At 42.0% G+C, this 27,959-nt stretch overlaps 3 protein-coding genes across 7 annotated transcripts; 2 read left to right on the top strand and 1 right to left on the bottom strand.

Moving 5' to 3' along the window:
• Window positions 1-4,819: 4,819 nt before the first annotated feature.
• On the bottom strand, window positions 4,820-12,374 carry GABARAPL2 (GABA type A receptor associated protein like 2). Of its 2 annotated transcripts, none has more exons than XM_001232688.7 (4): window positions 12,210-12,374; window positions 11,839-11,894; window positions 7,403-7,575; window positions 4,820-5,396 (listed from the first exon to the last, which is right to left on the bottom strand). In XM_001232688.7, the coding sequence occupies exons 1-4, from the start codon at window positions 12,241-12,243 to the stop codon at window positions 5,306-5,308; spliced, it is 354 nt and encodes a 117-aa protein (XP_001232689.1). In that variant the 5' UTR covers window positions 12,244-12,374; the 3' UTR covers window positions 4,820-5,305. The 2 variants fall into 2 exon arrangements, with proteins under 2 accessions (XP_001232689.1, XP_046755656.1); XM_046899700.1 differs by having other exon boundaries at window positions 4,820-6,246.
• An 83-nt stretch (window positions 12,375-12,457) lies between these two features.
• On the top strand, window positions 12,458-18,217 carry TMEM231 (transmembrane protein 231). The gene is made up of 7 exons (NM_001305149.2): window positions 12,458-12,859; window positions 12,931-13,100; window positions 13,970-14,098; window positions 15,330-15,473; window positions 15,768-15,849; window positions 15,983-16,088; window positions 16,945-18,217. Exons 1-7 carry the CDS (start codon window positions 12,718-12,720, stop codon window positions 17,132-17,134), a joined length of 963 nt encoding a protein of 320 aa, NP_001292078.1. The 5' UTR covers window positions 12,458-12,717; the 3' UTR covers window positions 17,135-18,217.
• On the top strand, window positions 17,776-26,877 carry CHST6 (carbohydrate sulfotransferase 6). Of its 4 annotated transcripts, none has more exons than XM_015292616.4 (2): window positions 17,776-18,537; window positions 25,350-26,877. In XM_015292616.4, exon 2 carries the CDS (start codon window positions 25,372-25,374, stop codon window positions 26,551-26,553), a length of 1,182 nt encoding a protein of 393 aa, XP_015148102.2. In that variant the 5' UTR covers window positions 17,776-18,537; window positions 25,350-25,371; the 3' UTR covers window positions 26,554-26,877. The 4 variants fall into 4 exon arrangements, with proteins under 4 accessions (XP_015148102.2, XP_040563079.2, XP_015148103.2 ...); XM_040707145.2 differs by lacking the exon at window positions 17,776-18,537 and adding an exon at window positions 20,413-20,782; XM_015292617.4 differs by lacking the exon at window positions 17,776-18,537 and adding an exon at window positions 20,413-20,570.
• Window positions 26,878-27,959: the final 1,082 nt, after the last annotated feature.

Here is a 27,959-nt window from a genome sequence, read left to right on the forward strand (position 1 = left end):
GAGCATACTTTCTGTGCCTTTTCTGTTGTAAATTATTGTTCCTAAAATATTTGGACAATGCAGTGGTGGGATGAAAGAAGTAGTTAATTTACAACTTAAAAATTCTTTAGTTATTTGAGTTTTTTGTTCTTTGGTGTCTTAACTATTGTTTTGGATTTGAAAAACAGGCACAGAAGTTCTCAAAACAGCCTTTACTGTGAACTTGCGGAGCTGCATATGGGATTGAAGAGCAGGTAGCAGAGATCACATTGCAGCATGAGAATTGGTGACAGCAGATCATTTTGTTTTGCACTTTGGTTGACTTTTCAAATAAGAATAGTTACCTTTTTGTTGAAAGACTAACAACTTGACATACGTGCATGCAAGCCTCTCCTCTCAAATCCAGCACTAACATCCGGAAAGACCAGTTGAGTTGGTGAAAGGAGGGCTGTTCTGTGTTTGTAGAGGGCAGGAGATTATGCAGAATGGTTGATTTGTATTAATCATTGGAGGCTGGAAGATGGCCAGGTGCTACTGCAGATGGGCACTGGATGAACTGCTGAGAAGTGGTAGTAGTAGCCATAATCGAGCAAATAGCAATCCCATGGCAGAGTCCTGCAGTGTAACTAAAGAAGTAACCAGTAAATTCCTAGCTCCTGAAATCTACCTCTGCCCTTCCCTGAAGTTTTGCAGAAATTATTCCTTAACATCCCTCATTTCCCTTAGTTAATCATCAGCAAGGCCCCTAGTGAGCCTACTGACCGGACTGGAATGTTTCTAGTTCTTATCCAGATGTAATGTTGAAATGTATTATATAAACTTAATTGTCCAGTATTGCTGGCATCACACGAGGTTTCAGATGAGCGGTTATATGATGCAAATGCTATTAACTCTTTTCTAAAATTTGAGCCTGGCAATTAGAAAGAATTGTTCCAAGTAAGGTTTTCATGCGCATTTGTAAAACGCTTATCAACTGTAGACTGCTGCTTTCTAATACTTCTGAGATTTAAAAGCAGTTTTAGAGGTGCTGAACGCTAATACAAACCTTGTTTTCTGAGTGAAGTTAAGGACATATTTAAGCTTACAGTGAGTCAGTGAATACTCAGGAAGGGAAAGAACTGAGACAAGGCAGCATTTAAAAGACTTGGGCTAAGTCTGCAGGATCTTATACTCTACTTGATAGCACTTCTGGGATTGAAAGTAGGTGTTGAAATGCTGCAGCTGATTAATTAGAAAATGTCAGGAAACGCTGTAGGTAGAACTGAGAAACAGCTCTAAAAATTGGAAGACAAAACTGCAGAGATATCACAAGCTCTGCTTTTGGAGGAGGTAGCATGCTAAACTTCCAGCATTGCTTGTAGATCTCTGAAAGAATTGCTCTTGGAATGTAGCAGTTGACATGTTCCAAGCTTTTATCGCTTCTTCACACTGCAATAGCTGATGGACTGAAAAACAGAGGTAGTTAAGGCATACAGAGGGCAGTATAATGCAGAGACTGCTGGAGAGGAGCAGGTTGGAGAGAGAAGAATGTCACAGCTCATGGTTAAAGAGGAAAAGCAAACAGTTGATAATTGGGAACAGCAGAACTTGTGAAGGCGGAGTCCCATGGCATGTGTAAAATGTTCTACATAATGTATTACCTAGTTAGATGCATGGCTTTTCCAAATCAGTATGGGGACTGATGGTCCCTATTTGCCAGAAGCCAGAAACTATAATTCTTAATTTGTGTGGGATGTCTATAATAGATTCACTGTTGGAGAAAGTGTATGAAGACTGGGTGGGCAGCTCACTCATTTTTAAGGAAGTCAGGAGCAGAACATAAACAACTGTTTTGCCAGGCCTAAAGTAGACTATCATCCATTCGAGTTTGAGGTTGTAATTCCATGAGACCATATGGTAGCATCTGTCTGCCTTGAAAAAGCAACGTTCTTATCTTCAAAGTGTGCTTTTGTTGCTCACCTCACACTGGCTTGAGTGCTTACTGTTTTGAATACATTCAAAGTAAGTGAAAAAATGGTTGAAATTACTGTCTTAGTGGAGAAACAAACCAATCAAAATAGGTTTTTGCTAGGAATTGCCAGCTTTGCAATTAAACCAGTAAGTGCAAGAGCCATGCTTCCCTTTGTTCATTACATACTATTAGCAGGTTATGAAACCACACCTGGCGGAAATGCTGGAGGTCTAAGTATGAAAAGAGTTATTTACTGCTGGAAAGCTACTACTGATAAGGAGGGAAGAAAAGTGTTAGAGCAAAACTGTCCACCAAATACAGTTGAATGGTCTAACTGTTCTTTCTCAGCGCATAACAGTCCTGGAAATCAATAATATCCTTACAAGGGCGTTGCAACATCCATGGTTTACAGATGGGAAGCAAGCTAGGTTTTGAGGAAATACAAATACTAGATGAATTTAGATGGTTTCTTTATACCAAAGATGATGTTTTAGGTAAGCTTAAAAATAGAGAAAGAAAAATAGAAGTGCTGCTCTAGGAATAGTAAAGTATTTATTCAACTTCATTTGTTCAGTGTATAAATTGAAATGTCTTCTCAGTCCTTAAGGATTAACAGAAAGGCAAGACTGTTATGTATGGACCCAGATGTACCAGACAAGTTGCTTTTAATCAGTTTGTAAGAGACTGCTCTCAACAGGGGAGGTTCAAAGTTAAAATGCGTTTTATTGCAGTTTCAAGTACATCTGGCAGCTGCAAAGTAAATCTGCTGCTGTAGAAGCTGTTATGGCTGCATCTGCTGAAATTATTTGTGTATCTGGGGTCCTAAATCTAAACAGAAAAGAGTAATTATTTGATTTTTAGAGGATTATGAAAGGTATTTCAGAAGCTAAGTTGTAACACTGGGAGTAAGACTTCATCTTTTCTTGTTTTGGTAAGACACATTTGCACGCTCACAAGTAATCAGCTTTCTCCTGCAGTTCTAAAGGCTAAGGTACAATTATACTCGTGTTAACAGCTAACAAACTATTACTTATTAACACAGATAAACCAAGAAGTTTCAGCTTAAAGGAAACAACGCTTTTGTTTAAGTAGAAAAGAGTACTACAGATCATAGCTGCAGTCACTTAACTCTGAATCAAAAATTCGCTTTAGAGAAAAAGGTATACAAAGTCCATTGAAAGGGAGGATGGAATGGACCCATGGAAGAAACACTGAAAGAGTGTTTACTAAGGTACTGCTATACATCGTGTGCTATTTCAAACAATGAAAGGTTTACCAAAATCAATACTGCATTCTTAGATGCAGAAAGCACATACAGCACTGTTGTTCTAACAAGCAGCAGAACAGTGTGGTTTCAACATTTCACAAGCTTCTGTCTCCTCATGGTGGAGTCTTTGTGCAGCACCTTTTGGATGTGCAGAGCCAAACATAATTCTAGGCTTAAGGTGACTTCACGGGAACTTGAGTCTAGCATGACTATGATTTACACTATTATTTTGTTGTTGTCTTTGATTTTGCAGTGTCATAGAAGCAAACCTGTGATTGAACTGCCTCTGAAGTAGAGATAGTTATGGTTTGATGGCAAAGCTATTTTTGCTGCGCTATGCACATGCTTTAGCAGTAGTGATCAGACTACAGGAAATGATATTTTAATTCTTTATCTTGAATGCAGCATCTCTAATTCTAGTTCTCTACAAAAAAAAAAAAAAAAAAAAAGGCATCCTGGCTTGTATCAGAAATAGTGTGGCCAGCAGGAACAGGGAAGTAATTATTCCCCTGTACTCAGCACTAGTGAGGCCGCACCTTGAGTACTGTGTCCAGTTTTGGGCCCCTCACTGTAAGAAAGACATCGAGGCCCTGGAGTGTGTCCAGAGGAGGGCAACAAAGCTGGTGAGGGGTCTGGAGCACAGACCTTATGAAGAGTGGCTGAAGGAGCTGGGGTTGTTCAGTCTAGAGAAGAGGAGGCTCAGGGGAGACCTTATTGCTCTCTATAACTACCTGAAGGGAGGTTGTGGTGAGCTGGGGGTCAGCCTCTTCTCCCGGGTGACTAGTGATAGGACGAGAGGGAATGGCTTCAAGCTGCGTCAGGGAAGATTCAGGCTGGACGTTAGGAAATACTACTTCTCTGAAAGGGTGGTCAGGGACTGGAATGGGCTGCCCAGAGAGGTGGTGGATTCACTGAGCCTGGTGGTGTTTAAAGAGCGTTTGGATGTTGTGTTAAGGGACATGGTTTAGCGAGAACCATTGATGAAGGGCGGATGGTTGGACTGGATGATCCTGTGGGTCTTTTCCAACTTTAGCGATTCTATGATTCTATTTCAACAGAGCAAAGCTGCTTTTTTCACATACTTGAATCTGTAATATCCTTAAAATACCTACTAAGTTTTTTTGCTTGGAAAAGACCTATGTTTACAGAACTGCTGCTAACACAACTACTGCTGTGTGTTGTGGGTTTTTTGTTGTTTTTTTTGTTTCTTTTTTAAGAGCTGCTAATGCAACTGTTTTAATATGTACACCTTACCAATTATTTTTCTCTCTAATCATTCCTTCTAGTTCTCTGGTCCCCTATTGGGATCATTCCTTCTTCAAGGTGCCCTTTCTTTATGCTACAATTTTGTCATGTAAGTCTAGCTTCCCAAAGCCCACAATATTTACTTCTCTCTTGATAACTTGTGTACAGGCCTGGCTTTTCTTCTGATTAGATCTAATAGCTCTGAATCTATTAGATTTAAGATCCTACAGATAGATCCCCCTTCCCTCTTCACTATCCGCATCCTAAATGCTGAGAAGCTGCACGGTGTCTAGTAAATAATGTAAGCAGTTGTATATTGTCTAATGAATACGATATCCAATTTGCTAGCCGAGGTAAAGAGATGACAGAACTGTCTGTTTGTGGTAGGAATTTTTATTGTTAAGTGAGAAAGAGGTACATACTACTGCAGTTTTAACATGATCAGCATCTTGCTACTGCTTAGGATAATCTAGCAACTCCAGTGTTTCCAATACTAATGTAATGCTTTTATTTTTCATAAATTTAACATCTCAAAACAGAATAAATGTGCATTCTTCTTTCCATGTTTTAGAAGCCCAACTAGAAGCCCAACTACTTAGCTTTATTATTTAATCAATGTCTAGATGCATCTTCCAAAGGAATGAGGCTCTAGGAATTCATAGCCATGAGAAAAAAAAAAAACACAAAAAAACAACTTTTTTCATAATTTAACAGTCTAATAAAACAAGACCTATCTATATTAGGAAATAAATCCAGTTACAAATGCATGTATATAGAAGAAACTTCTGTGGATGTCAGAACGGAAAATGATCAGCTATTTACAAGATACACAGCAGGATGATACAGTAGCCAAGATCCACCATTCAGAAACCAAATGTGTTCTCTCCACTGTAGGCAACATATAAGAATCCATCTTCATCTTTCTCCTTCTCATAAAGTTGTCCCATAGTTAAGCTTGAAGGGGGGGAAAAAAGAAACAGCTTTCTTGCAAGATGACCATTGCAAATGGTAATTCAACTTTACATAAACAAGGCTTCATAAAAGCTAACATTAAGTTTGTATGTAAATTAGAATACAAAAATAAGAACATATAAAAAGCATTTGACATCTGTGCTCACAAAATGGTCCAGTGCTCTCTCTGGAGCATTTCTGTTAGATTTCTGTTACTTCTGTACATCACAAACGCATTTATCAAAGTGCTTCCTTATATTGAAAATTAGTCCCTGGATGTGTTTGTTTATATTATTGAGGCCATGACTAACAGCAAGATTAAGAGCCTGACATCACCTTTTTTGAATGCAGCCACATTGAAACCTTGCTTCTTGAGGAAACAACCTAATTTCTCCCTCCATGTGCTATGTCTTGATTGTGCAGATGGTCTCGAATTCATGAAATGTGCTTTTTGGACAGTTTCTTTCAGCTCCAGGTTGTTTGGGGGAGTAAAAGCTTTGCTGTCTATATTGCTAAGATGTGATGACTATAAAATAGTGCTGCTACCAAAATTCCAAGCCAGTTAGAAACTAGTACTTTTTCAAGGGACACCATTTGTACATTTGGGCAACTTAATTACTCATTTATTTTAACAGGATAGGCTTGTGGCCCTTCACAATCTAAGTAGTCTTTCGGGGGATGACTGTATTTTGAAAACAGAATGAAACCTAAGCAATTACTTGGCCAGCACAACTCCTTCAGCCGTCTGTGAATGACAGATGAAACAGTGACTGATGTGAATCAGCTGCATAAAGATGCTGCTTCAGATCATCTTTTCTAACTTCCCAAGAGTGTCTGAACAAAGGCTGGTGAACTGAAAGACAAAGGCTGAATATGGGTGATAAGGAAACAATCATGGCTTTTTCCCTGTGAGAAAGGGGTAGTGCACAAGGAAAGGAGCTGGGGAGAGTTGCAGGCAGTACTTGAAATTGATGGGAATTGGTAAATAGTAGACAACCTTCTGGATGAGAAGGATATTAAGAGTTAGTGGTTTATGCAATACCTTTGGCCTACAAAAGGGGCAGAACTGTTGACCAGTTACAGTTTTACCTATTAACAAAAGTTATTATTTTTGCATCAGCTTGAAGGTTCAATGCCTTGTACTTCCAGCAGAGATGTGAGATACCATCATTGTGTGAGATGATACAACGTGCCCTTTTTTCTTTTCTTTTCCTGTTTGTTCCTAGCAGTTCTACAGTACTGAGAAGATAGGAATAAGGCATTTCTAATACTCCTAGAAGAAAGAAAGTAGGAAAAGGTGGTCCTCGCAAGTCCCATGATTCTCACAGGTATCATGAATTAAATAATATTTCTCACTGAGTCAGGACAGGTTATCTGGAGGTGCTGTTACACAGGTAAGTGTTAACATGAATAACACTGCCTCTAAACCAAGTAACACCACATTCTATTTCATCAAATATTATTAAGATAGATTGTATAGTAAGTTGCTGTAGTAGCTGCTAATGCTGTATTTTGTTCTGTACATAGCAGACAACCACTGATGCTTACTCCACTCTACAGAGCAGTCTTTTTCGCATTACTTTTAGTCACTTTGCACTTAGTATTCATAGGAAAAAGTTATTAAAAAAAAAAGAACGTTTCTGTGTGAGCTGACAGAATTAGGTTAATGATTTTTTAAAAATAATTCATAGTGCTTGCTTTTGAGCATTTAACTTACAACTTTTTTGCCACATGGAGAAGTTATCTGATATTTATGATGTCATAAACTCCAGTTTACCTTCTTGCAGTGTAAATAATCAAAATGCATTTTACATTCACCTTTCAGCTGAGCTTGAGGAATAAGATATTTATCAATATGTGTGACTGAAAAAGTCCTAGTTACAGGAAGATGAAAATGCGACCAAATGCCTTCTAAAATTGCCAACTAATCCTCAGGAGGGGTTTTCTGTTCCTCTGATATGTACAGCCATTCTAAAATGGTTCTGAATACCAGGTGAACAGCCACTTACCTGGACTGTGGAACAGTCTTGTCTACAAAGAGGAATATTGCTTTCTCAGAGGGCAGCTGAATCCTCTTCCTGATGATCCACATAAACTGGGCCACAGTGATGTCAGAGGGAACTAAGTATTTCCTCTTGTCAATATCAACAATCTGAGATCCTGATACTTTCTCCACTATGACCTGTAAAATGTGTAAAAGTGAGGTTTTTCAGGTCTGGTATGGACAGCTTTGATAGTGAGAGATAGGACTCGGTACTGCACAACCTGATTTTACAGCTGTACTGAAACCTACATTCATATATACAATGGCTCAAAATTTCCTGTGCCTGAGCAGGGGGGAAAAAGATGCAAGATGCCCAAAAGAATCCTGGAAGATGTACACTTTAAGAAAATTATTTCTTGTATTCTGGAGGTCTAAAATTACTTTTATTTAAGTTGGGAGAGTAACATCCTATTGTGTTTAAACATGGCCATCTTCATATACAGAACTGCTCATTTTCAGAACACTTTAAGTTCCCCATGTGCAGGATGACATTAAACTTGGGGGGGGAGGAGTAAAATACAGCCATGCTAGGAGTCAATTTAATGATAAAATCATAAAATGGTTTGAGTTGGAAAGGACCTTAAAGACCATCCAGTTCTAATACCCCTGCTATGTGCAGGGTCACCTCCCCCCACACCAGGTTAGCCAAAGCTCAATCCAGCCTGGCCCTGAACACCTGTAGGGATGAGGAATCCACGGCTTCTCTGGGCTGTCTATTCTGTTGCCTCAGCAACCTCATTGATTGGAATCTTTTGTTGCACAGAATTCTAGTCTACAACAGGCAGGCCTATAATACAAAGAAATAGAAGCTTAATATACGCACCACCTCCACTCTTCAAACAACTGTTGTCTTTGAACAATGTCTCAAATCATTCCTAATATGTGACAGAGCAACTGCCCTGATCCAGAGTATAACAAAAGATTTTTTAAAAAAAATTAAAAATTAAGGTGAATGAGAGGGAAAACCAGCAGTCTAGTCTAGAAACTAATCTGCCATTTTGCCTGCTGTGTGCAAGCCCTAAATGCCAAAATATCTCTTGGGCTTCCATGTAGAAAATTCCGAAATTGTCTACGTTCTTTTTAAAGCTCTTTGTATTAATCTGTGCAGTGTACTGTATCATAATACAACACGTACTGGTATGTACGTGTGTACATCAAATGTGTACCACTACGACAGAAACTGTCAAGCTAAGCAGATGCAGAGTCATACCCCAGGGAGCAGTGAAGAGATGAAGAAGCCATGCTCTATCTCAATACAGTCAAAATTCTTAAAGAGTTGCAGTGTAAACTGCATAATTCAAGGTTCCAGCTTGGCATAGGCACACACTCATATTTCTACCATTGCTCCATTGCTTTTGAATTGACATTCCTTCTGTGTGGGTTTGTATAATCAATCTGGGAATGATTACTGACCTCCCAGTTAGGCAGTCGGTGTTTCTGTTAGGCTCTAAGCCAAGGCATCAAAATGAAGCATGCCTGCAGTGTGCCATGGAGTACCAGTTGGTCTGCCAATGGTGTCAGCTGAGCACGCTACCGAAGTACCAAAAAAGTGCTGTTATGTGATATTACCTGTGGGCCTCTGACATACCAAACTTACACCGACAGATAATCCAGCCATGTATGTATCTGATACAATAGATGATATGATTACAGCTTCAGTTGGTCAGATGAAGATACAGGAGGACAGGGAAACCATGTTAATATAGTGTAGGTTTTGGCTACATATGAATAAAAACCAGGTGGGATATATAGACTGTAAGAGGAAAAAAAATAAAAATCACACATTCTTATACTGCCTGGCCATAAGAACTTGGCATTTCCCTGCCTATACCAGGAGAGTTTGGGAAAATAAAGCACCTAGGGATCCAAGCAAAGGTGCCCCTACATATGATGGTGTTTAAAGCATCAAAAAGCTTTTGCTTGCTACTTTGAAAAACGACTACCCATGCTAATCACCACTTTAGAATGTTTACTGACTCACGTTTGCAATAATATACTGATTTTTTCACAAGACAGCAGAAAAAAATTCAACATGCTAATTTGAGTATGCATAACTGCATTCTAACGCATATGGTTTGTTCTTGTTCTTATCGTCTTACTGATGCTAGTCTCTTATTTTATTTGTGTGTAGGGAAATTAAGAAACTGACCATGGGAAGGACAGATTGCAGGGTGTTCACAAATAGAGCAAAAAGCAACAGATATCAGAAGGAGAAATAAATATAATGTCTAGAAAGGACCTGATGGTCATTGCTTCACATACAGTAGTCCTTGAAGGACAAATACAGCATGAGGGGAAATAGAGCTGACAAGAAGTTGCCGCATCTCCACTACTTATCTATGCATTCCCCATTGCTACAACATATACGTAACACTCAAATAAATGTACAAAATATACTATGGGCTGGAGAAGGTTCTTATTTTCTACAACTGAGTCTACAGAAACAGGAGGGTAAGCTAGCTGGCCCTTACAGTATGTGGGAACTGTAAAGAACACCAAAAACAGCCTGAACAGAATGCTCAAGCCTTAACAACTGATACTTAAAAAAACACATTGCAATAATCCACCAGGCACTTCAGCTTCACAATGAAGAAACCATCACAATTGGAAGTCAAGGCTACTGGTGAACTGCTTTAGTAAAACTTACAGATACCTTTTACCCTTTGAGCACTTGATCCCCCAGCAAATTTATAATAGCAGTGCTTAGGAAGCATGAATGTCTTTCTACTTCCATATCATTCCTAAAGGGACAAAGGCAGGTTGTTCATACGTTATCTTAATACATTTTATAATGCTTGAGCCCCTAAAATATCTGTATACAGCAGCTGAGAACTAAATTCCCTTTGACCTACATCACTCTGGATGTAGACTATAACCTGAAAAGAAGGAAACATGCATTAAGTCTGAAAAAAAATCTTTGACTGGTAAATGCAAAAAAATGGTATTTGATACTGTATGGTAACTGTTGAGTCATGGCCTGAGCCATGACTGACTAAGCACCTGGGGAAAGGACCCAGTCAGCCCTGGGAGCACAGGTGAAGGCAATTCAGCTGTGTGACTGGAAGGGGTGGAGCCCGGCTGCACCTCTCTTAGACCTCATTTAAGGGCTGATCGCCACTCTAGACAGATCTCTGGTTGGAGATCCCTCCTTTGTGGAGTTTTCCCCTGTGAGCCTAGATCTTCAGAGACAAGTGAGCAGCCCTTTTTTCCTTCCCTTATAACATCTTTCTATCACGCTAGTCCCTTTGTCATTACACCCCTTCCATCGCATTGATCTTTCTGATTGCTACAAGCACCAACTATTTTGTAAAAGTTAGGTGGCTCAATCTGAAATATCAAGCAGAAAATATTTATCTACTCAGACAAAGCATCACTATGCACCTTGATCCCCATTGCTGTCCATGTAATTCTAACATATAGTATGAGTTGCAATGTCTCTCTTTTTCATCTTGGGTTATGAAAGACCACTTAGAAGTGGACAAATATACACTTGTGAAGGTATATTGTTATTAGTATGCTACAGACTACGTTTTGTAGTTAGCCAAGTGGAGAATGGCAAGGACTGGATCAGCATGCTAGACTACACCTGGAGAAGATGTTGTAACTAGGATTGATTCAGCAGCAGAGAAAGGTAATGTTAGAGGTTTTCCTCTGGGTTGTGCTGTATACTAACAAGTTACCAATAAGTCAAATAGGAATGGTACTAATAGGAACTAATGTCATCAGATGAGATGTGGAAAATCTTACTCATAAGTAGGCATGCTGAGAGTGTAGACGTGTTGCTAACTGTTACTAAGAGTGTTACTAGGGTGCTAAGTACGGTCACTTCCATGACTGAAACATGGTAAAAGGGATTACAGAGTGAGGAAGCCATCCATTATTTAGCAGGCAGGTAGGTATTATGCAGAAAGGAGTCACCACTTGCAATGGTTCTTGAAACAACTGGGTCCACGTGATGTGGATTCACCAAGGCAAGGCTGGTTACATGCATGGAATATGTATGGGAAAATCGCCTCCCCGCATCTAGTTAGGAAGGTGTAGAGAACTTATTCTCTTTCTTGGACTCATGTACAGAATGTATCTTCAAGACACCAAAAGTACAAGGTCTTTGCTGGAGATGTAATTGCTCTTAAGAGAAAGCAGGACACTGATAAACCACAGACATGCGTGGTAAGTGTTCAGAAAGTCAGGCACTCTTGCTTATTTAACAATGCTTGTTAGGACAGAGGAAGGAATGCTGGGCTAGTTACGTGTCTTTGGGCCTCCTTTAAAACATCAAAGGACACAAAAGAGAAAATGAATTTAGTTGGTGGAATCTGGTCAAAGAATAGAGGGCAGGATGCCGGCAGCTTATCCACCTCTGCCTCTAAGTTCTGGATCAAAGCTAGCCTGGTTACTCACCGGGACACGGTCAGGATATTTGGCACGGATCTTTGCCGACTCGACACATCTGTGCTCTGTGAACAAAACTCACAGTTAGTCATTGCGTAGTAACAGTATGGTCAGGGCCCCGCAGAGAGAGAGCAACCCCGCAGGCACAGCAGCCAGCGAGCACCGCAGGCAGCCGTCGTGCCTCCCGTGACGCGGCCCCGGCCACCGAGCTCATTCTCCACCACCGTGCCGCCCTTCGTCGAGAACCGCGGGGCTGTCCGCCCAGCACCACGACGCCGGCGCAGGGAGCCCGCCGCAGCGCGCACGATTGCGAGGCCCGGTGCGGATGGCGACGCAGGATACAGGAGGCCGCCGGTGGGGAGCGTCGGGTCCACCCTTACCCAGCGCATGGTCCTCTTTAAACATCCACTTCATGGCGCGGGCTGGGCGGGAAGCGGAGCCAGCAGCGAGGCCCGGGTGCGGGCGAGAAGGGAGCCGAGCCAGGCGGCGCGGCCTGCGGCTGTCACGGACCCTGTCACAACAAAATCAGCCCCGGCTCGGCAGGCGGGACTTCCGGCTCCGCGGTTCCTTAGCAACCACCGGAACGCGGCTCTTCCGGCTCGAGGACGGAGGCTGCAGCGGACAGTACGGAGTCACGTGGGGGAAACGAGCCTGCGGAGCGGTCCGTTTGGCGGTGCAGCCGCGATGCCGGCAGTCACGCTGCAGATCCCGACGTCGTAGCGACCGCCTTCGCTTCCTTCCCGCTGCCGTTCCTGGGCGCTCCCCGCTTCGCCGCAACCGTCCGCTCCGGAACGTGCGAACCAGTGCTCGCCCGCTGACGCGCCCGTTCCGGCGCGTGGAGAAGCCTGGTTTCAGTCAGTCAGTACTCGCCGCTGCTGTGGGCGCCGGATGGCGGGCGTGGAGCTGTTCTCACACCCTGCGCTTCACACGCGCTACCGAGCTGGGCTCTGCTCCGCCGCCGCGCTAGCGCTGCTGCTCATCGCCGTGCTCACCTACGTGCCGCCGCTGCTGGTGGCCTACAGGAGCCACGGTGAGCAACTCCCAGCCCCGCGGAGCCCTCCCCGGGGCCGCGTTGAGACCTCGCGCCGTCTCTGCCCGCAGGTTTCTGGCTGAAGCAGAGCGCGTACCGAGAGCAGCCCACGGTCCGGTTCCGGTACGAGCTGCTTTTCGTGGCCACCACCGGCCCTGGCCCGGGTAGCTTCCTGGCATGGAGCACGTTCCCAGCATTCAACCGGCTCCAGGAGGACCGACTGCGCGTCCCGCTCCTGTCGGTAGGCGGCCCGACGGTGGGCAGGGAGTCGGGGAGCTCTGTACTCAGCCCCGCGCTATGCGGCTTCGTTGGCCTCGGATAGGCGGCTTTCCGTCCACTTGGCTTCCTCTCAGTGTTTGGTTTGCAGAAGGACATTGCTTATTTTTCCAAAACTAATTGCTGGCTTTTCCTTCCTGTTTGTTTTTTTCCCTTAATTTTTTTTCCTTCCTCCTCCCACTCCCTCTTCTGTAAGGCTTAATATACTCTGAAGCTTGTGGGGGTTTGCAGGTAGCCCCCTGCTTTTGAATGCAGGTACGTGCTTTCAAAGCATATAGTCTCTTCCCTACAACTATTGTTCCTTCTGGGATTCAGCAGTGGTAGTTATTTATCTGTGAAAGCTCTGTTATGCTTCCTTATTATGGTTGTGAATTGCTTAGGTACTGGGCATGAGTGGCACAAAAGCACAGCGAGCCTTGGCTTACCACCAGGAACGGTAAGTGGTGCAAAGAAGCCGTTAAGAGGCAAGCTACCATGGCTTGAGACAATTAAGCATTCACGTGGATGTAGCAGCAGATCCAACCTTAAGGTATGGATTGTAGCATACAGAGAAGATGTTCAGAATGGCATAGGACAGAAGAGCTCTTGGAGAGTCTTTTCCCTTCCTGTGGAGTACATGGAGCATTGTGTAACAGGCAGAATTAAGGCTTATTCTCTCTAATATCATGTCTTTAAAGTCAAGTAGCTTTTTATTTTATTTCTAACTATGCTGTTTATTTGTTTTCTTTGTATGTGCATGTTGCAGTTATGGAAATCTGTAGTTTAACTTTTTGTTTTTCTTCTTAACAGGAACTCTTCTATTAAAATAAATAAATAGAAGTCTATTCCTTTTAGACTAGAGAAGAAGACAAAAATCAAGATGGCAAAATGGATCAGTTGCATTTTAAACTGGAGCTTCCACTACAACCTACGGAGCATGTAGTTGGTGTTCAGCTGATTTTGATCTTTTCTTACCAGCTTTATGTGAGCATTTTTTATTTTATTCATTACAGCACATAGACCCAGTGTAGTATTTCATCAGTAGTTATGTGAAGAGTCTTTGCACATTTGAAACTTCTGAGAGATTTTAGTAGCATCTGATTTTTTATTTTTATTTCTTATTTTCCCCCCACTATCAGGTAATTCCTAGTTTCTCTGTGCTGTGGTATGTTTCATTGCTGTAGGGATTGGTGGCTTTTTGGGGTTGTTTTTTTTTCTTTTTGGATGGAGAAGGGTTGATTTGCTTCTGTATATTCTCTAGATCTCTAGTGTAGCATATAGAACAGAGATTTGCAATGATAGATGTTAGAGTTGGTGGCATCAGAAAATATTTGAGAGTCTTGCAGTAGGCAAAAGTTTGTATGTTCTTAAATACTGCTGTGTCTTGACAAGCAGTTTTCTGAAGTGGAGGGTCAGGTGATGGTTTGATACATAAAGGGAGTGGATGAGCCACTAGTGCAGAAAGACTATGTGGGAAGTATCTGAAAGTAGCAATAGTACAGAGTGATAAAATATATTATAGAGTTCAATGAAGAGACAGGTGAGGAAATTTTACTAGCAAGATTAGGTTTAGTTTATCGAAGAAACTTGCTGAATGCAGATGGACAAACTTAGCAAATACAGGTGAGCTGCGTTTACTCTGAATCACAGAGTAAAAGCCTTGCAGTCCTGAGTTTATGTGCCAAAGTATTAAACCAGCGATCAATAGCATGTGAAGAGTTCCAATACTCACAGTGCTTTCATTTTACAGTAAACGTGCAAGTTTTCCTTCAAATTGAGTGGTTGACGAGTGCAGAGAAACTTCCTTGTTTGGCTTGTAACAAAGTTTGTGAGTCCTTATCTGGCTTTGGTGACTGAGTATTTCAAAGTTTATTTCCAGTGAAAGCATTGAATAATCTTGCCACTTTAAACATGTCACGGCAAGTCACTGTTTTGTTTTTTGTCATTAGCTTCAAACTGTTGGACTTCACTGAATCATCTGTGGAACTTCGGTTAACAAAATTAGTTAATCAACTAACAACAAAGCTAGTTCACTTACAGAAGATTATTCATATTTATTGTTTGATGCTCCCTTCTTTAGAATAATGTGATCATTTGAAACATTCATGTCGACAAAATCCTATCTGTGAAGAAATTCTGTAGATACAAACCGGTAGAAAACTGTGAGTGATTTTTGTTTTTCCTAAATTTTCTGCTCATGTGTTCACTGTTTCAGAGAATGTCAACGTTTGTGATGCAGAGCATGGCTTTTCTTCAGTTTTTTTCTCCAGTACCGGGGTCTCAGCTCTATGCGAATGGAGACCTGAAACTGAACCAGAGGCAATTGCTTAACCATTGTGGGCTAGATACCAGATACAATGTGAGAACTCTTTTTTTTTTTTTTTTTTTTTTGTCTACAAATTTCTCCCTTGTTATTCTCCTGCTATCATAAGTGACCCCTTAATTATTTGTACACATACATAGAGTGGATGCTATAGCTTTTGAACCATTGTGTATTTGTTATGCTGGAGGGTAGAAGAGGTTCTTCTGCTGAGATATCCAGTCTAATGTTTGTGATTTCCTTACAAGGCATGGGTACTTTGCCTAAGAAACTCAGCAGAACTGCTTTCCTGAAGAGTGGACAAATAATGCAAATATCTCATTGTGGTGACAGGTGTCTGTGGTCAATGGCACAAGTCCTTTTGCAAGTGACTATGATCTAAAAAACATCATTGCAGCGTATCGAGATAGAAATGGTAAGCCTGAATGTATAGCTGCTAATTGCAGGACAGCAGCAGTTAGCACATTAGTAGCTGTTATTTAAGGATTTGAGTTCTCTATTAGGACTGAAAAGACCATTCACTTGCATGTTTTCCTTTCCTGTTTTAGTGACAACAGTATTTTCAGATTCTAACCCCATTTGGATGACTGGAAGAGGAGCAAATACACCGTTTATCGTTAATGCCACTATTCGTTACCCAGTGGAAGTTATCTTATATCCTTAGAAAACTGCATTAATGGTGAAATAACTGGATAGTATTATTTGAGCCTTCACATACAGGCCAAATGAACGCTACTTTCTTTTACACTTGTCCCTAAATTTTTCCTTTTTCAGTGAAGCATACACCTTATACTTGTTTGCCCATCCCTGCATGTGCATACCCTCAGTATGTTTTTGCTTGCATAACCTTTTCTGTCTTTTTCTATGGGGAACCTCTGTTGCTGTTCTGCCTTTCTAAAATGGTATTTGTAAGGCAGTTTCTTAGCAGTTCACTCTGAACGTCCTTACTAAGTTTTGGTTTGGTTTTTCAATCCCAGTCTGTTGTAACTGCTACAGGCAAATTGTGCTACTGAATTTTATGACCTAAAGCAAATCAGAAACCTGTATGCAGCATAGGCTCAGCAAGTGATAACCCTGCAGTGGATGGGGCAAATCTGTTGCATGTGCAAACAAACCAAAAAACCTTTTTGCTCCTAAGTAATTAATTATTCCTTATGTTCTTTACTTAGCTTCTTGGACAAGAAAAGGCCTGTATTTAGAAGAAAACTTATAGAGCACATCTCTCACACGTTCTCTTTACATGAATTAAGAATTACCAATACCTACTTCCTGGTGAGGTAGAGGCAACATAGACACTTTCCACGGAGTTGTTTTGGACATCTTCTAGGATAGGAGGATAGGCATTCTTCTCTCTTTTCTGTGGTTAAAGGCTTTTTGAGGTTTCTGTGACTCAAAGGCTTTGTACTTGTTGCACAAACTGATGTGCCTTTCCACCTCTGAGTTCTGATACAATCACTGCAATAACTAAACAAAAGAAGTGTTGTCTTTAACGCTCCTTGACTTCATGTAAATATCAGCCAGGATTTTGGGAAACAATTAAATTTGCCTGGATCCAGTATGTCAGCATTCTCCTCATCTTTCTTTGGGTGTTTGGTAGGATTAAAATGTTTGTGTTCCAGAATCAGGTGTTCGCTACAACTCCAGTTTCACCAGTTCTGCCATTGTCTCCGGTATTGTCCTACAAACAGCATCAGCCCTGAGGAGATGCCTGAAAACTTTTAAGAAATGCGGTTTAAAATTAAGTACCTGCTTTTTTTTCTCTGTACAGTTTTTTCTTTAGAAGATCTGAACTTTCTAAGTATGTTCTAAGTATGTTCTGTTCTTGCTACATCTTGTGATGAAAGGATGTCATTTTCTTTTTTTAGAGGTGTGTGTTTATGTATTTCTGTAGGAGCACTGCTTTGGGACTGAAACATTTAATTTTGAACAGTTGAAGGAGAACTTGGTTTGTGGGAGTTGGTTATTTTTTTTTCTCCAACAGGATCATACTTCAAAAAAAAAAAAGTCAGCTGCTTTTGAATGACCTAAATTTTGTTAAACCATGAAGATTGAAAATAATATGATAACCATTATGCTATGAGCTATTTGTACTGTGTTTTTAATCAATTCACTACTGAGTTAGGGTTCAGCTAAGAGCTACTTGTATATCCACTTATGTGTGCTATGAAAGGGAAAAATAGATATGATGTATAGGGAATGTAACTCTAACTTATCCTTTTCTTTCCCACATTTCTGTAACTTTGGTTACAAGTGTCCACCGACTTTGTTATTAAATTAGTTGATGGAAAAATTAAGGCTGATGTGAGAAGCAGGGTTCTAGGTGATGGTATATGCGAGGTTTGTACAGTTGTTTACTATTGGCAATATTACTGTAAGTTATTAATTGGGAATATCAACACACAGAAGCATAGTGTTTCACAAAGAAAATGTAACCGACTACCAAAGAAACTTCAGAATTCCAAAGCAAATGAATAATTATTTTCAGAATGTATATGATAATTCAGAATAGAGTAAAATGAAACTAACAGTAATCCCTGGTGAAAACTGAAAGACTGTTCCTCATTCTTGGAGGCAGGTGGGAAAGGTGACTTAAGCCCAGAAAGAGAAAATAGGCAAAGCAATTTTTTTGTTTTCCTTTGGGGCTTAAGTTTCTGAATTTGTTACTATTCAATTCTAGCAAAGCAGTATTATGTCAGGAGGGATTCTAAAACAATTCTGGATATAATTTAACAAAATTCTCTTGAACCATGGTGTAGTTAATAAAGGTGAAATAATAACTTGTAGAGAATTGTACAGTTTGTCTTTTGGCTGTTGTCCTCCAGAATTCAGTGTCTTGGTAGTTAAAAAAATTTGTCCATTCCTTTTCACCTTCTCAAAATAGCCAGCTTCCTTTGAAGTTTTGTTTAAACTTCTTTGAAACTTTGCAGTCTGGTAACTTCAATTTCTCTCAACCTTTACGTGCTAGATGGACTCCATCCCAGCCTATTCTTCAACACAAGTGCTAATGCTAATATGGGCAGTGCTGTCTTGGTTATCCAGCACATTTTGTGCTTCTGAAACTTATACACTTGTGAACTGTAAATTGTTCTATCTGTACTTGCAGGTAAGTATATTTCATTTGAAGTCTCCCATTTGTTCTTTGGAATCTGAGCTCTGATAGATTATATCATTCATAACCTGATAGCTTATGAATACAAAAAATTGACTTAGTATCAGAGTGCCCAGTGTCAAAGCAACTGTTAATTGCTTTTTAGCCTTTCTTGGCACTAGAAAGGGTAAATGTTGGTTCCTGGGAGCTCATTTATTCAGTATCTGAAGCTGATATTTATAGCTGGTCTGCCGTAGTCCCTGCTCTTCTCCTTTGCAGTTCTGCTAGTGCTTCTGTGGCTGCAGGAGTTAACTCAGGGAGCTTATTATGGTGAAGATCATGCCAAGCATACTCACTTTTTAAGACTGCTCAGTTACTGAATGAATGTGATATGCGTTTGCACAAGCATTAGGATGTACATGAGCATGGACTAGAAATATCTGAAGGGACCCTAGGACCCCATTTTAGGGGGTTGAGTTTTTGTTCTCTTGCAGCAATGGAATTCATAGCGCTCAAAAAAGGTGAGCAGGAGTCTGCTTAAGCTAGCATCTGGAAGATGAAAGAGAGTGGGGGGCTGGGAGAGTGGGGGCTCTTCAGACTGGAAAAGAGAAGGCTGCAAAGTGAGCTGATAGTGGCCTTTTGGTATCTAAAGGGAAGCTACAGAAAAGAAAGAGACAGGCTTTAGCAGCATCTGTGGCGATAGAATAAGGGGAAGTGGTCTCAGGTTCAAAGAGAGTAGATTTAGGTTAGACATAAGGAAAAAGTCTTCTACAGTGAAGGGTGGTGAGGCACTGGAACAGACTGCCCAGTAATGTGGTTGATGTCCTGTCTCTGGAGGCTGTAAGGGTGAGGCTGAGTCAGGCTCTGGGCAACCTGATCTTGCTGTGGTGTTTCTGTTTGTTGCAGGGAGGTTAGACTAGAAGGCCTTTGGAGGTCCCTTCCAACTCTAAGGATTGTATGATGATGACGGGACAACAATGCTAATGGGAGATACCTTTACTGTTCTGTTATATTCTTCCTTATTAACTTATAATAAAGACTTATTGGAACAACAGTTTATGGCCGCGTATGAGATTAGAAGTGATGAATAGATCTTGTTCAGGAAATAGAGGAAACATTCTGTGTAAATAAAAGAAGCAGGTGGCCTTGCTCTAAGGGAGCTTTAAGAAAAAGTGTTTATTAGAAGGCTGTCTGTAAGGATTCTTCCTTTAGCTTGCTAAACAACAGTAAATAAAAATACCACTGCAAATGGACACCGTACTGCTACATGGAACTACTGTGTATGTAGTTGCCAGAGGGCAATCTAAGACCTGTTCAGTGATGAGGGCACAGAAATATGCAAAAATGAGTTGGATGTTAGGAAGTGGCTTTTTATCAGAAAAGTGAAGCCCTGGGTTAAAACTTTTGCACATAAACAAGTGGAAATGTAGACGTTTGGGGTGCCAAGTATGTAAGAGAATACCTTAGGAGTTTCTTTTTTAAGAGGTGATATGCTGAGGGGTGAAAGCAAACAAAGAAAATGCCTCTAGGTCTGTTTAACCAGCCGAGCAGCCTGTTTGCGGCAGTGACTTTGTGGTTCTCCTGTCTGTCTTGTCAGCAGTGTGCAGCCCCTCACAGCCGGGCGAGGGGTACCGGGCCCGAGGCGGAGAGGCCCCGGGTTGGCGGTGTCTCAGCAGGAAGCTGCGGGAGGATCCCGGGACCCTCCTCACCGTTGCGCCTGAGCCGCGGACTGCAGGGAAGCCGCGGCCCCGCTGAGTCGGTATCGCGCGGGGCGGGGCGGGCTGCCGACCTGCCCTCTCCCGGGGATGCTCCGGAGTCGGGGTGGATCGGCCCCTTCCCGGGCTCCTCCCGCTGCCGTGGCACCTCGGCCACGTCTGAAAGCGGCTCATTGTCTCCGCAGGGAGCTCGGATCCGCATCAGTGCCGGAAGGCGGCGGGGAGGTACGTCCCACTGGACGGGGATCCCAGGGGGATTTCTGTTGGGTCCGTTGGCGAAGACTGGCCTCTTTTTCGTTATCCGGCGGCACGTCCCTCCTGAGCAACCCGGCGGTGGGTTTTAAGGCGGCTCGTGCTGGTGAACCAGCAGTACTGCCTGAGGCCGGGCCTGGCCTTGTTCCCGCCTCCGGCGCGGTGCTGGTGCCGGCGGTGCTGTGGCGATGGTGGTTTTTGTTGTTGTTGTTGTTTTTTTTTAAATCCCACTGGAGAACGTGGCTGTTTGAACGGAGGCGTTTTCGCTCGCTGGAATTAGACGGTGAAGTCAGGTTCTGTAGAGCGCGTTTTCCGTCATTTTAGCAGGTCCCTTCCCATTTTTCTAACGTGTCCAGCCTCTGTTTCTTGGTGAAAATAACAGAGTCAAATAATTTGTCATGTTTTTCTTAGTTTTAGTGGCGCTTTCATGCGCGCAGTGCAGCTCAGCCTGCACGTCCTCAGGCTGACTTTTAGGACGCTGTTGTTAACAGCGTTGGCAAAGTCTGAACGAGGAGAATGGCACTTGGTCACCACAAGTGTCTGTGATCCCAGTGTTTTTAATCAATTCACTACTGAGTTAGGGTTCAGCTAAGAGCTACTTGTATATCCACTTATGTGTGCTATGAAAGGGAAAAATAGATATGATGTATAGGGAATGTAACTCTAACTTATCCTTTTCTTTCCCACATTTCTGACTGCTCTGGTGTTTTCTCCATTTCCACCCTTTTTATTTATTTATTTATTTATTTATTTACTGCATTTAAAAAACCTGCTCTAATATGACTGGTGCTGCCCCAGGGAAGTGCTGCTGTGAAGCAAAGAAGGGAGAAAAGAAGCAGGAGCAAGCTGCTTTTGCTTTCCCAAGGGGAATGTGGGTTAGGCAGGTTGCGATGCTGAGCTGCAGGTGGAGGGAGGGAGGGCAGACAAATAGAGAGGCAGCACAGAACAAGGTACAGACCAGTTTTTCACTTAGTAACTAACGATGTTTAAGCATGTTCTTTCCATGTTTAAAGGAAGAGCTTGCCTAGCAGCACCCTCTGGTGAGTCCTGGAGGGAAATAAACAGGATCAGAAGGAGCACCCTGTAGTACAAGCTCCTGTCCCTTGTGATTAAGGCTATAATATCATGTAATCTGCATAGTAGGCTTATAAATATTCAAAATGTTATGGGAGGGTGATTCTTCAACATATTGAACAGCTTTTTGCATTTGTGAAAAGTTATGAAAGATCTTGTGTGTTACGAAGGAGTACATTAGAGCAGTGTAAGTTTAATACAGGGTTAAAGAACAGTAAAACTGGAGAATGCTATTGCAAATATAAAAGGATATTTATATGCAAATAGAATTATGTGTGCTTAGTTTGAGAAACTTTGAAATAAAAGGCAGTGTTATTGAGAAATTTTTGAGCTGAATGTATATGTGGTCTCATGCACTGAAACAGCCTGGACAATATTCTCATAGATGCTGCATTTTGTTGTGTAATTATTCATTTATTTTTGCAGTCTGCATGTGTGCACATTGCTCAGAAACTTCCCAACTTTTCCAAAAGGGTAGAAGATGAATCTGAAACACTGAAAACGTGTATTTACTCAGTGCTTTACTTGTATATCAGACTTCCATGTTGTTGCATTTAGTAGCAAAATTGTGTTCATTTACAATAGTGTTTAGATCCTGATGAGACATTCTATGATGTCATCACTAGCTGAGTAAATGTGGGGAGAGCAGTGGGTGTTGTGTGCCTTGACTTTAGCAAAGCATTTTACACTGTCTCCCACCACATCCGTGTTATGAAACTTAGAAAGTGTGGGATAGATGAGTAGACAGTGAGGTGGATTGATAACTGGCTGACTGGCAGAGCTCAGAGGGTTGTCATCAGTGGCACCAAGTCTGGTTGGAGGCCTGTAAATAGTGGTGTTCCCCAGGGTTGGTGCTGGGTCCCATCAAGTTCAACATCTTCATCAGTAACCTGGATGAAGGGATAGAGCCCACCCTCAGCAAGTTTGCTGATGATACAAAGCTGGGAGGAAGGTTGTCTTACCATTCAGTGAGACCTGATCAGACAGGAGAGTTGGGCAATGAAGAACCTGATGAGGTTCAGCAGGAGCAAGTGTGGAATCTGGCACCTGGGGAGGAATAACTGCATGCACTGGTACAGATTAGGTGATGACCTGATGGAGAAGGACCTGAGGGTCTTGGTGGGCAACAGGCTGGCCACAAGCCAGCAGTGTGCCCTTGTAGTCAAGAAGGCCAGTGTTATCCTGGGGTGCATTAAAGAGAGCGTGGCCAGCAGGTCGAGGGAGGTGATCCTCCTCCTCCTCTTGTTATTCTGGGGTGCATTAAAGAGAGTGTGGCCAGCAGGTCGAGGGAGGTGATCCTCCTCTACACTGCCCTGGTGAGGCCACATTAAGAATACTGTGTCCAGTTCTGGGCTCCCCAGGTCAAAAAAGACAGATGTCCTAAAAGGAGTCCAGCGGGGGGCCACAAAGATGATAAGGGCCTGGAGCATCACCCATATGAGGAAAGGGCGAGTATCCTGGGTCTGTTCAGCCTGTGGAAAAGAAGACACAAAGGGGATCTGATTAAACATTTAAATCTCTAAAGGGAGGTGGGAGGCAAATAGATGAGGCTGGGCTCTTCTCAGTGGTGCATACTGATAGGACAAGGAGTAATGGCCTAAAATTGAACATAGGAAGTTCTGTACTAACGTGCAAAAGAACTTCTTTACGGAAACAGTGACGGAGCACTGGAACAGTTGCCCAGAAAGGCTGTGAAGTCTCCTATGTAGATATTCAAGACCCGTCTGAACACCTACCTGTGCAACTCATTGTAGGTAACCTGCTTTAGCAGGGGGGTTGGACTCGATGATCTCTTGAGGTCCCTTCCACCCCCTGTGATTCTGTGATTTGTCACAATAGAAAGAGCTGATAACTGCCCATTTCTACCATCTCTTTCACTTAACCTTTCATTTCAGCTTTCTCTACTAGTAAATAGTCTTTGTTTAGTATTTTGTAACACTAGCACAAAAAACTCCATTTATTATGTCAAATAGGTTTATATTTGTATTTACTAGTCTGCATGATTTGCTTTCAACAGAGTTCAGAGAGTGTTGATATAGCTACCTGTTGCTGCAATAAGAAAAACTAGGTGCAGTTGAATAGTAAATGCTTATATATAAAACACTCAGTATGATTTTCACACATAAGGATCTTATTTCCTTTAAATTCAGCCTGCTAACATACAGTCACAGAATGGTTTGTGTTGGAAGGGATCTTTCAGATCATCTAGTTCCAACCCTCTGCTATAGGCAGGGACACCTTCCTCTAGACCAGGTTGCTCACAGCCCCATCCAGCCTGGCCTTGAATGCTTCCAGGGAGGGGGCATCCGCAACCTCACTGGGCAACTTGTTCCAGTATCTCACCACTTTCAGTTAAGATTTTCTTCCCAGTATCTAGTCTAAGTCTTCCTTCTTCCAGTTTAAAACCATTTCCCCTCATCCTGTCACTACCTGCCCTGATTAAAAAGTCCCTCCTCAGCTTTTCTGTAGGCCCCTTCAGGTACTGGAAGTCTGCTATAAGGTCTCCTCAGAGCCTTCTCTTTCCTGGGCTGACGAGCCCCAGCTCTCTCAGCCTGTCCTCATAAGGGAGGTGCTCCAGCCCTCTGGTCATCTTTGTGGTCCTCTGGACCCGCTCCAACAGCTCCATATCCTTCTTGTGTTGGAGGCTTCAGAACTGGATGCAGTACTCCAGGCGGGGTCTCACAAGAGCAGAATCACCTCCCTCAACCTTCTGGTCACACTTCTCTCGATGCAACCCAGGACATAGTTGGCCTTCTGGACTGCAGGCACACACTGCCAGCTCACACTGAGCCTCTCATCAAGCAACACCCCTAAATCCCTCTCCTCAGAGCTGCTCTTCAGCCATCTTCTCTGCCCAACCTGTACCTGTGCTTGAAAGTGCCCCAACCCAGATGCAGGACCTTGCACTTTGCCTTGTTGAGCTTCACAGGGTTGGCATAGGCCCCCCCTCTCAAACCCATCCAGGTCCCTCTGGATGGCAGTCCTTCCCTCTAGCTGTACCACTCAGATTGGTTTTGTCTGCATACTGTCTGCTTTCAAGTGAAATCTGCAAAAGTAAGAGCATAAAGGGTTAGGTGCCAAAAATCTCTAGTAGAAAGTTGTGAGAAATGATTAATGCATAAATGGGTAGTCCTTAAATACCATCTCTCTGTAATCACAGATTGGGCACTGTAGCCCAAGTACATGCATCAACTCCTTGTTCCATATAACACTTATGGCCAGAAGCTGCTTCAAATTGCAAGTTTTCACCCTTCTGTAGTTTTGAAAAATTGAGAGTTGTGCTTGACCATCAGCTGGTGCAGCATCCTTCTGTCACCACAGGGTGCATTGCTCAGTCATTGATAAGGTAATTTTGATTTCAGTAGCCACAATTGTTAATGTTGCCACTTACTCCTTTCAAAGGATAGAAACCCTTGTAATTTTAGACCAAGACTGAAATGCAGTGGAGTGATTAGGTTTTTTTTCCCTTGGCAGCATTTGGCAGATTCCAAGTAGAGAGCATTTTGTATTTTGAGCAGTTGAGCAGCATCAATATTTCTTTCAGCATCAAGCCTTTGCTCCAAGTTTATTTTTACTGTGATCTTGCTGTAGTGCATTTATTTACTTCTGTTTCCAACACCTGTCCATCTGCAGATGTTCTCCTCCCAGTACCGCTGATTAAGGAACCAAGCAGTACCGAATACACATGTATTTAAAGATCTTACTAATGCTAGAGTTTGTATTGTGTGTTATCGTTATTATGCCATAGCATCAACTGCTCACTATTGCTTTCCTTCTCTTTTTCAGCTTTTTTAATTGCCTGGTGAGAATGGCAAGGATTCGGATTTCTAGCACAATCATTACGCTTCTTGTTATGGTCCAGACTGGATTCCTACTCTTCATGTATACCCGGTACAATAGCTTCACACCTCATTCAGAGGAGAAATCATCTCAAGTCCACATTCTCATCCTCTCCTCCTGGAGATCGGGATCTTCTTTTGTTGGCCAGCTTTTCAGCCAGCACCCCAGTGTCTTCTACCTGATGGAGCCTGCATGGCATGTGTGGGTTACAATGTACCAGAACAGTGCCAAAGTCTTGCACATGGCGGTGCGGGACCTGGTCAGGTCTGTCTTTCTCTGTGACATGTCTGTTTTTGATGCCTACATGCCTTGGAAAAGAAACTTATCTGATCTTTTCCAGTGGGCAGTGAGTCGGGCTCTCTGTTCAGCTCCTGCTTGTGACTCCTTTCAGCGTACTGATGTTACCAGTGAAATGGCATGCAAAACTCTTTGTGGACGGTACCCATTCAGCAAGGTGGAAGAAGCCTGTAAAACTTACAGCCACGTTGTAATCAAGGAGGTTCGCTTTTTTGACTTGAAGGTCCTCTACCCACTTCTCACCGATCCATCCCTGAACCTCAAAATAATTCACTTGGTCCGTGACCCCAGGGCAGTTGTAAAGTCACGAGAACAATCAGTCAAAGCATTAGCCCGTGACAATGGAATTGTTCTGAGTACCAATGGCACTAAAGTGGAAGACAGCAAATACAAAGTAATGCAAGAGATTTGTAGAAGTCATGTTCAGATTTATGAAACAGCAACTCTAAAACCACCTAGCTTCCTTAAAGATCGCTATCTAATGATCCGTTTTGAAGATCTGGTAAGAGACCCATTGTCAGAAATCTCAGAAATGTATAAATTTGCAGATCTTAGTTTGACCCCCACACTCAAAAGCTGGGTCTACAACATCACACATGGACAGGGACCAGGAAAAAAAAAAGAAGCCTTCAAAATCACGTCTCGAGATGCAGTTAATGTTTCCCAGGCCTGGAGAAATGTTCTTTCATTCCAGAAAATTAAAAAAATACAGGAAGTTTGCAAAGGCGCTATAAACATGCTGGGCTATCAGCTAGTGGATTCAGAAAAAGAACAAAGAGATCTGTCACTGGATTTAGTGTTGCCAAGAAGACAAAACCAATTCAGTTGGTCATCATTTAATCCAAAGAACTAAGCCATTACTTTGGGAGATTAGGGAGGCGAAGAAGGAAGAGAGTATCTATCTGTTGTGCAGTGTATAGGTAGTTTAAAAATCCTTGGCTAATGAGTTTAATTATCTTCCTGCCTTCTGGTTCACAAAGTAATGTAAGCTTTTTTTTTCTTCTTTTCCCGAGCTTCTTACACCACAAAACAAACAAACAAACAAAAAAAAATAGTGAAAAACTCAGCAAGATACTTGTGAGATTGCAAAATTGCAGCTGAAATGTGCTGTTTTGAGCGTTGTTTTTAAAATATAATTTAAATTTTTTCGATAAAAGACATCTTTGTTCATTGATAATAGTTTATTTCCAGTTTCATACTTAAAATATTCAAGAATCTCAGTTTTTGATTCATATAAAGGGAACAAAATATAAACTAATTTGCTTTTTTTTTTTCCCCCAAGAATTACCTGACTTTTTTAAAAATCTTGTTATGCAGTTGTGTATTTTTTTAGGCTTCTCTTGATGCTTTTAATTTCAACAGCTGGAATATCTGCAGTGGTTCTCTTGTAAAAGGCTTAAGCAGTAGGTTATCTTACTGATAGATTTCTTAGAGCTTTGCAGTGGTAGTTCTTGCTGTCAAATACTTGAATGGGGATGTTGGCATACAATGCAAAAACCTCGGGATGCAAAAAACAAGGTGAGAAAACTTCGTTGAGTTGCTGTGGAAATAGCATATTAATGCTGTCCCAATTGTGTTTTAATACTGCAACACAGTAGGCACACACTTGATTCCTTCAGTGCAATTTGGATAATTATCCGATTTCTTCAACAATACAGATTTTGTTATTGAAGGTCACTGAGAAATGTAAGGTGCCTTTCTTAATGTAGTGCATTTCAGAGTGGACAGTACATGTTTAATCAACTCCAGGAATCCCATTAGGGCTGAAAGAAGAGTGTTGTGCTATATCTTATTTAGGATGAACAGAAAGAATTTCATCAGTGTCACTGCTGTGATCTGCTATAGGAAATGGATGTCCCTGTCACTCTGGATGTTGGTGGGCCCATTGAGAGTGTCTCCCTGGGTGTCTCTAGGGCCACATCCATTGCTCCCAGAGGTATTTCTGATTGCCCCAGAGCTAGCATTAGGGTCTGTGGCTTTGAGCACCTCTTCAGGGTTTCTAACCATAATGCAGCAAGGCTAATGCTTGTTGTGATCTCAGCAAGAAAGACACTCAGACTGCACAAAATATGTATTAAGATTCTATCTGTTGAAATTAACACTGGAAAGAAAAAAGAGAATAGTGTAAATGATTCTGTGTCCTTCAGATGTTGGTAAGTCTGAGTTGGGTGGAATTGGAGACACCTCCAATAAGGTGTCTGCATTGCGTATGGTGCAGATCTCATCCACAGGGAAATATTTTGAAGGATTTTCTTAGAA

This window comes from Gallus gallus, chromosome 11, assembly GCF_016699485.2.
Source record: "Gallus gallus isolate bGalGal1 chromosome 11, bGalGal1.mat.broiler.GRCg7b, whole genome shotgun sequence".
Lineage (NCBI taxonomy): Eukaryota > Metazoa > Chordata > Aves > Galliformes > Phasianidae > Gallus > Gallus gallus.